The sequence below is a fragment of the Lithobates pipiens genome, unplaced genomic scaffold (genome assembly GCF_037356315.1).
Source record: "Lithobates pipiens isolate NorthernLeopardFrog02 unplaced genomic scaffold, aLitPip1_a1.2 Scaffold_8, whole genome shotgun sequence".
Classification (NCBI taxonomy): domain Eukaryota; kingdom Metazoa; phylum Chordata; class Amphibia; order Anura; family Ranidae; genus Lithobates; species Lithobates pipiens.
Window position 1 is genome coordinate 372,144,128 of NW_027507903.1, and position 13,641 is coordinate 372,157,768.

The 13,641-nt window shown below is 44.5% G+C and overlaps 1 protein-coding gene across 2 annotated transcripts in view; it reads right to left on the reverse strand.

Annotated features, from left to right (window-relative positions):
* LCP2 (lymphocyte cytosolic protein 2) overlaps nt 1-13,641 on the reverse strand; it is a 398,083-nt gene that overhangs the window by 235,991 nt on the left and 148,451 nt on the right. For both annotated transcript variants that reach the window (XM_077473572.1, XM_077473571.1), the window contains one exon: nt 13,263-13,303. In XM_077473572.1, coding sequence (XP_077329698.1) covers nt 13,263-13,303 — 41 coding nt within the window. The remainder of the gene's footprint in view (nt 1-13,262; nt 13,304-13,641) is intronic.

Consider the following 13,641-nt stretch of genomic DNA (forward strand, 5'->3'; position numbering starts at 1 on the left):
CAAGGTAGTATTCTCAGGAATACTACCGGTACATCAAGTCACACCAGAAAGGCAGAGGGAGATTTTAGGGAAGTAAACAAGTAGCTGAAGAGCTGGTGTAGTAAGGAGGGGTTTGGGTTCCTGGAGGACTGGGATGATGTCTCAGTCTATAACTGGTACTATAGAAGGGACGAACTGCACCTAAATGAGGAGGGTGCAGATCAGCTGGGAATAAGGATGGCCAAAAAGTTAGAGGGGCTTTTAAACTAGGCGATGCTGGGGGGAGGATCCAGAGATAGAGATAGTCAGCGTGGAACATATTCCAGAGGGTAATATTAGGGGCATTAGTGGTAGGGTAACCAAAGCACATAAACCCAAGGCAAGTATAGTAGTAAGTCCTAGTTCCAATCTCTGAACACCCAAGAGGATAGTATGTGACTTGTCAAAATATATTAATGCATTTAAGTGTTTGTTTCTCCAATGCCAGAAGTCTGTCAAGCAAAATAAGTGAGTTGGAAGCTCTGGTGCATCAGGAGAGCTATGATGTAATCGGTATTGCTGAAACTTGGCTTCATTCCTCACATGACTGGGCTATTAATATTCCTGGCTATGCACTCTTAAGGAAAGACAAAAAGAGTAAAAAGGAAAGGTGGAGGGGTCTGTCTGTATGTGAGAAGTGATCTCAAAGCGAGTGTGAAAGAGGACCTGGTGGATGGAGAGTGTGATGAGTCTGAAGCATTATGGGTGGAACTGCATACAGATGTGCATAGTTCAAAGTTAATCATTGGAGTTTTTTATAGACCACCCAATGTTAATGAGGAGGTGGAGACTCAGCTCCTTGCACAGATGGAAAGGACTGCAAGGGCTGGGACAGTGATAATAATGGGGGATTTTAACTACCCAGAAATTGACTGAAGTAATCTCACTGCTGGGACAGTTAAAGGGCAAAAATGTATAAACCTATTACAGGACAATTTTATGGTCCAGTTTATTGAGGCCCCAACTACGAATGATGCTCTGTTGGGCCTGGTAATCTCAAACCATGCAGAGTGTATTACTAATGTTCAGGTAAAGGAAAACCTGGGTAGCAGTGACCATAACATGATTTCATTTGATATTAACTGTAAGCAAAAATCACATATGGGAAAGATAAAAACACTTAATTTCAAGAGAGAAAATTTTCCATGGAAGAGGGCCGCTCTCCAGGACTTAGACTGGGAGAGAATATTGGCATCAATGGGCACAGAACAGAAATGGGAATACTTCAAAAAGACTGTTTGTGAACTCACTGCAAAGTATATTCCCATGGGCAATAAGTTTAAAAGGCTAGAAATAAAACCTGCGTGGCTCACGGCCAAAGTTAAAAAAGCCATAAACTATAATAAAAGAGCTTTTAAAAAATATAAAAATGAAGGAACACTAGTGTCATTTAAATGTTACAAAGAATATAACAGAATATGCAAAAAGCAAATCAAGGATGCAAAAATTCAAAACGAAAGACAGATTGCAAAAGATAGTAGGACAAACCCCAAAAAATTCTTCAAATATATTAATAGTAAAAAGGTCAAGTCTGAGCATGTAAGCCCTTTACAAAATAATCTAGAGTGGGTGACTGGGGACAAAGAGAAGGCTAATTAATTAAATACTTTCTTCAGCTCTGTGTATACAAATGAGCATGGGGGAGCTCATGTCCATAATGGGGGTGGTAGTGACACAGCCTCAAATCCACAATGGCTCAAAAGTGATATGGTCCAGAAGTATTTGGACAGAATAAAGGTGGATAAAGCACCTGGACCCAATGGCATCCACCCACGGATCCTAAAAGAATTGAGCTCTGTCATTTCAAAGCCATTGTATCTCATTTTTAGGGACTCATTAATGACAGGAACAGTACCACTGGATTGGCGCGGGGCCAATGTGGTGCCTATATTTAAAAAGGGAGCAAAGTCTTTACCAAGTAACTATAGACCTGTTAGTTTAACTTCTAAAGTTGGGAAGATACTGGAGAGATTAATAAAAGACCACATAGACGAGTTCTTGCAAGAAAAAAATACTTTAAGCAACAGACAGCATGGATTCATGAAAGACAGAAGTTGTCAGACAAACCTGATTTCTTTTTTATGAGGAGGTAATTTAAACCTTGGACAGAGGGGTGGCGGTGGACGTGGTATACTTGGATTTTGCAAAAGCATTCGATACAGTTCCGCACACATGACTCATGTGTAAGGTAAAGTCTACAGATTTGGAAATATCAGTTTGTAAATTGATAGAAAACTGGCTAAAAGACAGAATTCAGAGAGTAGTGGTTAATGATTCTTACTCTGAATGATCTAAGGTTATCAGTGGTGTACTCCAAGGTTCAGTGCTGGGACCCTTACTTTTTAATATCTTTATAAATGATATTGGGTCTGGGATCAAAAGTAACATTTCCATCTTTGCAGATGACACCAAGCTATGCAGTGGAATAACGTCCTTACAGGATGTCTCCAAGCTGACCTCAGTGCTCTGTCTAATTGGGCGACTATGTGGCAGATGAGGTTTAATGTTGAGAAATGTAAAATTATGCACTTGGGGGCTAAGAATATGCATGCATCATACATACTAGGGACAGTGCAACTGGGGGGATCCATAATGGAGAAGGATCTGGGGATTTTGGTAGATCATAAGTTCAATAATAGCATGCAATGCCAAGCTGCGGTTTCCAAAGCAAGCAAAGTCCTTTCTTGTATTCAGAGAGGTATGGACTCCAGAGAGAAAGATATAATTTTGCCTGTTCAAATCATTAGTAAGACCTCATCTGGAATATGCAGTTTAGTTTTGAGCACCAGTTCTCAAAAAGGATATTGGGGAACTGGAGAAAGTGCAGAGAAGGGCAACCAAACTGATAAGGGGTGTACAGGACGCCGTGGCTGGGTCCTGGAAGGACGCTATATTTCCCCTCTGTTTGGGTTGTGGTCTTTTTAACCACTTGGGATCCGCGCTATTGCAAAATGACGGCAACAGCGCGGACCCACATTTCCGGGACTACGTCTATTGACGTGGTCCCGGTTACGAGCGGCCTGCGCGCCCCCTGAGGGGCGCGCGCGGCGCGCTCTGTGATCGGCGAGTCCGTGAGACTCGCCTGATCACCGATCCGTGTAAGGGGTCGATCCCGACCCCTTATCACGTGATCAGCTGTCAGCCAATGACAGCTGATCATGTGATAAAACGGAGCCGGTAATCGGCTAGTATTCCTCCTCGCGCTGACAGCGCGAGGAGAAAAAAAAAAGCCGATCGCCGGCGGCCGTGTTCGGGACATCAGTCCCGATCACGGCCAGCAATTTAAACGGACACCTGCCCCCTGCCAGTGCCCACCTGCCACCCGCAGTGCCATCCTGAAATAAAGTAAGTGCCCCCCTGTCAGTGCCACCCAGCAGTGCCCATAGTGCCCACAGTGCCACCCAGCAGTGCCCACAGTGCCACCCAGCAGTGCCCACAGTGCCACCCACAGTGCCACCCAAAATCTGCCTCAAAGGTGCTGCACCCCAGTGCCGCCCATCAGTGCCCAGCAGTGCCGCCCGTCAGTGCCCAGCAGTGCCGCCCATCAGTGCCCAGCAGTGCCACCTATCAGAGCCACCTATCAGTGCCACCTATCAGTGCCCATCAGTCCCATCTATCTGTGGTACCTATCAGTGCCCATCCGTGCCACCCATCCGTGCCACTTATCCGTGCCACCCATCCGTGCCATCTTATCTGTGCCCATCTTTGCCCATCAGTGCCGCCTTATCTGTGCCCATCGGTGCCGCCTTATCTGTGCCTATTAGTGCCGCCTTAACTATGCCTATCAGTGCCCACCAGTGCAGCCTATCAGTGCCCACCAATGCAGCCCATCAGTGCCCACCAATGCAGCCCATCAGTGCCCACCAATGCAGCCTATCAGTGCCGCCTAATCAGCGCACTTCAATGAAGGAGAAAAATGACCCGTTTGCAAAATTTTATAACAAACTATTAAAACATGATTTTTTTTTTTTTTTTTTGCATCTTTTTTTGTTTGTTTAGCAAAAAATAAAACTCCGAGCTGTAACTAAATACCACCAAAAGAAAGCTCTATTTGTGGGAAAAAAATGATAAAAATTTCATTTGGGTACAGTGTTGTATGACCGCGCAATTGTCACTCAAAGTGCATCAGCGCTGAAAGCTGAAAATTGGTCTGGGACTGAGGGGGGTTTAAGTGCCCAGTAAGCAAGTGGTTAAATGAATAAAATTGATTAACCCACCTGTGAAGGGAGTGCCTTTAAAAAACAAGACAGGAAGTGGTAGGTGGGTGTGGAGGAGTGGAGAACACATGGTGGATGGTATTTGTTTGGGTTGCAGCAGCTGAAGTGGACAGCAGTGTCCTGTTTGGAAGGCTCCTGGCAGGGGAAGCTACCTGCCATCAAGATCAAGCTCTGTTTCTGATAAAGACTGCTGTTCTGGACTTTGCAAGTCGGTGAGACTATAAACCTTTTTCCTTTTGTTTTTGGCTGCTGTAAAGCGATTTAAGTTTAATAAACCCTTTGTTGTGTGCAAAGCCTGTGTCCTGCGATCTACCTGGTCCCCCGAACATTACAGGGGCATGGTGGAGCTCAGCTATGAGGAAAGATTAGAGGAACTGAATTTATTCACTCTTGATAAGAGGAGATTAAGGGGGGATATGATCAACATGTACAAATATATAAGGGGTCCATATAGTGAACTTGGTGTTGAGTTATTCACTTTAGAGTCAACAAAGAGGACAAGGGGGCACTCTTTACATCTAGAGGAAAAGAGATTTCATCTCCAAATACGGAAAGGTTTCTTCACAGTAAGAGCTGTGAAAATGTGGAATAGACTCCCTGCAGAGGTGGTTCTGGCCAGCTCAGTAGATTGCTTTAAGAAAGGCCTGGATTCAGGGCTCAAGTCCTGCTGGAACACATGGGAACGGATTTCCTGTACTTTTTCCACAACAGGAACTCCGTTCCCATTAGCAGCCATGTCCTGAAAGACTTTGAAGTATGTGAGCTGTGTGGCAGGTGCTACACCAGCAGCCGCTGACACAGCTCACAATAGTAAGTACCGCACACCTGACCATTCAGGCATTGCCAGTAGGGGGGCCCAATGACAGCTTCTGCTTCGATCTACCTGTCAATCACAGCTAGCTGACGGGTAGATCAGGTTCCTGCTGCTCAGAGATTGTATTTAGTCAGACCTCTCGTGATGCGCTCCTCCCCGCCGGCCCCTCCCGATTTTCTGTCCCCTCATCCACCCCCCCAGTCTCCTGCATACTTGCTCTGTGTGTCACGCTGAATCCCCCCATCTTCAGTGCCATATGATGAGATAACCCGGAGGAGGAGCACAGCTATTCTGCTCACAGGACATGCAGGGTGAGAGGTGAGCTGAGGGAGGAACATCAGTTTGGTGTGGTAAGCTGAGCACAATACCTGGCAAAGTTTAATGCCAGGAGGGAAGTTTATGTGGAAATATGTGCAGGATTGGAATAGCACCGAGTGTGTGTTGGAGCCCTGCAGAGTTTGCAGCCCCCCAAGCTAACATACATCTCCTAAGCAGGAACACATCACTATCTCCCCAAGCATTCTGTCCAGATAATGTGCAGTTCATTTATGACCTTTCCGTTTAACCCTATGTTATCCAAACTCTGTTCAATGAAAAGTGTAAACTCCCCACATAAACACTCTATATATAAAATAACATTTTCCAATAAAGATCAGAAGATGATGTTCACATTTGCATGGAAGCACAATTGAATGAATGCTGATTATTCAGAGAATTACCCTATTTATGTTTATTGAGGATTGTTTTTTTTTTATGTACTAACAGTTAAGCTTCATACACACAATACGAAAATTGGATGAAAAATACCACTTTTGAAGCGTTCGTGCATATGAGCGTATCATTTTTATTTTTTTGGTAGGGGAGTGGATCTTGGGTGGGAGTTCCCACACTTTTTTCCCCAGGACTTGACCCCTGCCTGGATTATTTCCTAAATGTACATAATATAACTGGGTACTAACATTTATAGGTAAAGTTGATCCGGGGAAAATTCGATTGCCTCTTGGGGGATCAGGAAGTATTTTTTTCCCCTGCTCTAGCAAATTGAATCATGCTCTGCTGGGGTTTTTCACCTTCCTCTAGATCAACTGTGGGTATAGAATTGGGTATATGGGATTGTATGATATTATTTATTAATTTTTTTGTGGTTGAACTGGATGGACTTGTGTCTTTTTTCAACATGACTAACTATGTAACTATGTAACTATATGACGTTGAGCATGTGCACTCAACTTCTTTGGTCGACCATGGCATGGCCTGTTCTGGGTGGAACCTGTCCTGTTAAACCACTGTATGGTCTTGGCCACCGTGGTGCATCTCCATTTCAGGGTCTTGACAATCTTCCTATAGTCTAGGCCTTTTTTATGTACACTCACTACTTTACATTGTAGAAAAGTGTAATTTCTTCAGTGTTGTCACATTAAAAGATATAATAAAATATTTACAAAAATGTGAGGGGCGTACCCTTTTTTTGTGAGATACTGCATACACTGTTTCAAGGCAGAACAGTGGTGTTGAAATGTTCAATGGGCGGCAACTCTGCTTTTTTCTTTAGGAGTATAGGGTAGGTGATCATTTTAAATTCCTTAAAAATAAGATACATGTTTATTTGATTCATATGGATGAGTATAGTTTCCCCTAGGGCACATTACATGGCTGTGCTCTACCATGTTTTTTTGCAGGAGGTAGCCTTCTGATAACCCATGGTCTATGAATACAAGTCAAATGTCCTGTACTATATAGGCTTGTGCAATTCGTTTCGTAACCAATCGAAAATTTGGCAGAATTTTGCATCTATCGGACATTCGAATGCATCCGAATGTCCAAATAAAAAAATAACGAATAACAACAAATACGTAAGAAATATAACACATGAATTAGAATGAATTTGACATGATTCGGTAATTCTTTAAAGATCTAATGAAACAAAAGGTCAGCTCAAAGTAAATCTTATGCCCCGTACACACGAGCGGACTTAAGTCCGACAGACTTCCAAAGGAGTTCCGTCGGAGTTCTGCTGGAATTCCGACGGAGTTCTGACAGACTTTTCGGCCGAACGGACTTGGCCACACACAATCACACTAAACTCAGACGGATTCGAACGTGATGACGTACGACTGGACTCGAATAAGGAAGTTCATAGCCAGTAGCCAATAGCTGCCCTAGCGTCGGTTTTAGTCCGTCGGAGTAGCATACACACGAGCGGAGTTTTCGAAGGGGACCGGGTCCGGCGGAGTTCCGTCGGGAAAATTTGAAGCATGCTTCATTTCTAAAGTCCGTCAGACTTTGGCGAATCAAAAGTCCGTTGCAGCCCACACACGATCGGATAGTCTGACGGACTCGGTCCTTCGGACTTTGGATGTTGAAAAGTCCGCTCGTGTGTACGGGGCATAATAGTCCAATCAGCTAATTAATTTTGTGCCGGAGGATGGATTACTGGCAAAGTGCATTCCTGAGAACTGAGTTAGAAGGGTGTTGTATTGTATTTGAGCCGAGGAAAAGAGACGTTGTCATTGTGTGTGTTAAAAGATTCAATAAACAAACGACTTTCCAAACTACGAATCATTATCACGAATGTCTATACATTGTGAGGGGTTAGCTCGGCAGCGGGTGTGTGTGACCCCCCTGGATGGGTTCACAACACAAAGTCAGGCACAGCAGACAGCGGTGTAGGTTCAAAAAACAAAAGATCCGGTTTATTTATGCTCCATGCAGTGATACATATAACAGCCAAACAAAATAAAACAAGAAAATAAATCCTGGTCAGCTTGACCTCTAACTACACACATAGACTCCCTGTCTAACAACTGGGTACAGCCTTATGCTGTACCAGTCCCTGCCTTTGTTGTAAAGGTTTTGCCACACAGGCGTTAACTCACCGCACAGTACAGGTGACACACTCCCCAGTCTATACAACACAAAACTGGTTCCAGGATGGAGCATCTCCCTATGCATTCTGGGGTTTTTTGTAGAGGCCTTAATGAGCCCACTTGCTTCAGCTGGGCTCATTAACTCCTCCCCTCTAATTGTAAAAGTCTGCATAAAGCCTGAATCTAGGACACACATATTTACCATCCTGGATACAACCAGGTGACTTCACCTGCCTGCTGCCACATACCCCCCCCTCTTGTTTCAACCTTGGGGTTGTAACACCAGCAGTCAGACACGCATGTATCCGAGACAAAGCATCCACATTCCCCATTTTAACACCAGGGCGATGCTTAACTGTAAAGTTAAATTCCTGTAGGGCTAGGAACCACCTATTTACTCTTCTATTGGTCTCCTTGTTCTGAGCCATCCACTTTAAAGGAGCGTGATCAGTCACCAGGTCAAAGTGCCTACCTAGCAGATAGTACCGAAGGGAATCTAGAGCCCACTTCACTGCTAAACATTCCTTCTCAATCATGGAGTAATTTACCTCATGGGACTTTAACTTCCTGCTGAGGTAAATGACTGGGTGCTCTTCCCCGTTCCAGACCTGGGATAACACTGCTCCTAACCCAACGTCTGATGCATCAGTTTGTACCACGAAGTCCTTAGAGAAGTCTGGTGAGTACAACACTGACTGGCTACATAAGGCTGTTTTTAAGGACTGAAATGCTTCCTCAGCCTCTGGGGACCATTTAACCATAACCGACTCTTTCCCTTTTGTCAGGTTGGTGAGGGGCACAGCCTGAGAAGCAAAATGGGGAATGAATCGTCGATAATAGCCAGCGATTCCCAGAAAGGCTCATACCTGTTTCTTGCTGTTGGGACGTGGCCAACTCTGTATGGCCTCGACTTTATTGACTTGGGGTTTTATCACCCCCCCTCCCAATAGTGTACCCAAGATATTTGGCCTCCTCCTGTCCAATGGTACACTTCTTTGGATTGGCCGTAAACCCAGCTTCCCGGATAGTCTAGGACTGCTTGTACTTTTGGCAAATGTGAGACCCAGTCTGTGCTATGGATAATCACATCATCCAGGTAAGCTGCAGCATATTTCTGATGGGGCCTCAGAATCTTATCCATTTTCCGCTGGAATGTTGCCGGTGCATTCTGTAACCCAAACGGCATTCTCTTATATTGGAATGCCCCATCTGGGGTTACAAACGCAGTTTTCTCCTTGGCCGACTCGGCCAGGGGAATTTGCCAATACCCTTTGGTGAGATCAAGAGTTGTCATATATCGGGCTGTTCCCAGCCGGTCAATCAACTCATCTATACGTGGCATGGGGTAGGTGTCAAATTTTGTAACTTTATTTAATTGTCTAAAATCGTTACAAAACCGCCAGCTCCCATCAGGTTTGGGCACTAGTACGATAGGACTGGACCAGTCACTCTGGGACTCCTCTATCACACCCAATTCCAGCATCCTTTGAACCTCCCCACGTATTGCCTCCCGTTGGGCCTCTGGTATTCTATAAGGTTTTAGTTTTACCCTTTCTCCTGGCGGGGTGATAATGTCATGCTCTACGCCAGATGTTTGTCCCGGAAGCTCAGAGAAAATCTCTTTGTTACGAAGTACAAACTCTTTAACCTCCTGTTGTTGGGGTTTCGATAAGGTGTCTGCTATTCCAACCTCAGGAACTAAGCAATCAGGCTGTACTTGTGACAAAGTCTCTGCGACTAGGGATTCCCTATCCCTCCAGGCTTTCAGCAGATTGACGTGATAGATCTGCTCCGGCTTTCGCCTTCCTGGCTGTCTAACCCTGTAGTTCACCTCACTAATTTTTTCAATTACTTCATATGGACCTTGCCATTTGGCCAGAAATTTGCTTTCAACCGTAGGAACTAGCACCAAGACCCTATCCCCCGGGGAAAAAGTACAGGTCTTGGCCCCACGGTTGTACACTCTCTGCTGTGCTAACTGCGCTTGGGTTAAATGTTCCTTTACAATTGGCATTACCTGTGCAATTCTATCTTGCATCAGGGCGACATGCTCAATCACACTCCTGTGAGGAGAACTCTCATTTTCCCAAGTTTCCTTGGCGATATCCAGCAGCCCTCTTGGGTGTCTCCCATAGAGCAACTCGAAGGGTGAGAAACCCGTAGAGGATTGGGGTACCTCCCTAATGGCAAACATCAGATAGGGTATTAGACAATCCCAATTCTTTCCATCTCTATCCACCACCTTCTTTAACATTTGTTTTAGGGTTTTGTTGAATCTTTCAACCAACCCATCTGTTTGGGGGTGATACACAGATGTACGCAATTGCTTCACTTTGTACAACTTGCATAATTCTTTCATAACCCGGGACATAAAGGGTGTACCTTGGTCCGTAAGCAGTTCCTTACAAATACCCACGCGGCTAAAAACAAGAGATAGCTCTTTGGCTATGGTTTTGGCCGAGGTATTTCGGAGAGGAATTGCTTCCGGATAACGGGTGGCATAGTCCAAAATAACCAAAATGTACTGATGCCCCCTAGCAGACTTCATTATCGGACCTACCAAATCCATTGCGATCCTCTCAAAGGGGACCTCAATGATAGGAAGAGGTACCAGTGGGTTACGGAAATGTGGCATAGGTGCCGACTTCTGACACACAGGGCAGGAGGAACAATACTTTTCTATTTCCTTCATGACCCCAGGCCAATAGAATCTCTGCAGTACCCTCTCTCTGGTTTTCTCTGTCCCCAGATGACCTCCCAGAATGTGTCCATGAGCCAATTCTAACACCAACTTCCTGTAAGGTTTGGGCACTACAAGTTGCTCAATGGTTTCTTCTGCCCTTTGAGCCACTCGATATAGCAGGTCCCTTTCCATAGTGAAGTAAGGATAAGGGCAAGTCTTATCTGGGTTCACTAACTCGCCATCTATTTTCACCACATTTTCCTGTGCCTTTATTAGGGTGGGGTCTTTTAACTGTTCTGTGGCAAAATTTTCCCTGTGAACCTCAAGATCCAAAAACTCCACAGACGGCATGTTTTCATCTGAGGATGTTGGCTCCTCCCCAGTTTCTCGAGTTTCCCCCGCCAATACCGACAAGGGAAATTCAGGAGAGTCCTCACCACTCCCAGAGGAATTCTGGTCATCTTCCTGGTTTATAGGGGCACCAATGGGGGCCTCAGGACAATCCCAGAGTTCCCAGAATTTTGGAAAATCCCTTCCCACAATAGCATCATGTGGTAAGTGAGCCACTAACCCCACCTGATGAGAGAGGTTACCTTTTGGGGGTCTCAAAAAACACTGAAGTTACAGGATACTCTCGGGTGTCCCCATGCACACAAATAACAGCCACCCTGTTCTTCCCAGAGACCTCTGTAGTAACTAATTCAGCTTTTATCAATGTTACCAGGCTACCTTTCGCTGCCTCTTGCAGCATGGGCTTCCTGGGCTGCTCCCGCCAGACCTTAGGTAGAACTCCCACCCTCTCACTCTCTCCACCCTCACCCCTTGGAGTCATCTTACCCGCCACTGGGAATGATCTGGTCTTATGGGGGAAAGTCCGTGAGTCCCTGGAAGAGGTGGTCAGGTTCTCTGTAGCCAAGTACCTCTCAACCAGATCCACAAGTTTATCTGCATTTTCTGGGTCTCCATGGCTTACCCATTTTTGGATGGCAGTAGGAAGAGCTCTCAGGAAACGATCCATAACCACACGTTCCACAATGTTTGGTGCAGTCAAAGTCTCTGGCTGCAGCCACTTCCTGCTCAGGTGAATGAGATCATACATTTGAGACCTGGGAGGTTTTCCAACCTGAAAAGTCCAGTTATGCACACGCTGAGCCCGGACGGCCAGGGTGACACCCAGCCGTGCCAATATTTCTGCTTTTAGCACCACATAGTCTTTTGCTTGGTCAGGCTCTAGGTCATAATAAGCTTTCTGCGATTCCCCAGTTAACAGAGGGGCCACCAGTCCAGCCCATTGCTCCTTAGGCCACTTTTCCCTTTCAGCAGTCCTTTCAAATGTGGTCAAAAACACCTCCGGATCATCCTCTCCAGTCATTTTTGTCAGTAAACGGCTCACACCAAAGGATGCGGTATTATTGTAACCAGTTGCTTCATTGGTCTGCGGACGTTGCTGTATTAATGTCTCTATTTTCTGTTGAAAATTCTGCTCTTGCTTCTGCAACAGGTCTATGAAGCGGGCTTCAGATCGCTGCTGGGCTTGTTGCTCAGCTTCCAAACTCTGCTGGTGAGCCTTCTGCTGATTTTCCAAACTCTGCTGAAAAGTTGCATTTGTCTGCTGCTGGGCTGCAAGGCTCTTTTGTAAACCTGCATTTGTTTGCTGCTGATTTGCATTTGCTTGTTGCTGGTTTGCATTTGCTAGAGCCAGCTGTCTCAGTATCTCCTCCATGCTGGCCTTAACAAAGAAAAAAAAAAAGTGCCAAAATTCTCCACCAACTGTGAGGGGTTAGCTCGGCAGCGGGTGTGTGTGACCCCCTGGATGGGTTCACAACACAAAGTCAGGCACAGCAGACAGCGGTGTAGGTTCAAAAAACAAAAGATCCGGTTTATTTATGCTCCATGCAGTGATACATATAACAGCCAAACAAAATAAAACAAGAAAATAAATCCTGGTCAGCTTGACCTCTAACTACACACATAGACTCCCTGTCTAACAACTGGGTACAGCCTTGTGCTGTACCAGTCCCTGCCTTTGTTGTAAAGGTTTTGCCACACAGGCGTTAACTCACCGCACAGTACAGGTGACACACTCCCCAGTCTATACAACACAAAACTGGTTCCAGGATGGAGCATCTCCCTATGCATGCTGGGGTTTTTTGTAGAGGCCTTAATGAGCCCACTTGCTTCAGCTGGGCTCATTAACTCTTCCCCTCTAATTGTAAAAGTCTGCATAAAGCCTGAATCTAGGACACACATATTTACCATCCTGGATACAACCAGGTGACTTCACCTGCCTGCTGCCACAACATACATAAATAGCGAATTTCAACGAATACGAACAAATGAATTCGACACTCTACGAATAATAACAAATTATCCGAAAACGTATTAACGTAATATAACGAATATAACAGAATGAAATTATGTATTTTACAAATGACAACGAACCGAAACTAAACAAAATTTTCCGTTGTGCACAAGTCTAGTACTATATGAGATAATATAATTTATTCAGCCTACATGTAAACCATTAAGATGATGCTCATTACTTCCCAAGAAAAATATTAACCATAAAATATCTCTACAGAGCGTGTGTTTGACAAAAATATTTGAATTAGGAATCATTTTGTGTATTCATTGTTACACTGTAATAAATAAAATTATCTTACAAAAGAGTCGGAGCTTGATCCATTCCAATTGTCTGACATATCTGTTAAGGAAAAATATAAATTATATTTTTATATATGTATTATATATATTTTATGCATACATTAATTGTAATTTTCTTTTCTCCTTAAAATGTAACTTAACCACTTGCTTACTGGGCACTTAAACCCCCCTCCTGCCCAGACCAATTTTCAGCTTTCAGCGCTGATGCACTTTGAATGACAATTGCGCGGCCATACAACACTGTACCCAAATGAAATTTTTATCATTTTTTTCCCACAAATAGAGCTTTCTTTTGGTGGTATTTAATTACAGCTAGGAGTTTTATTTTTTGCTAAACAAACAAAAAAAGATGCAAAATAAAAAAAAAGGAAAAATCAT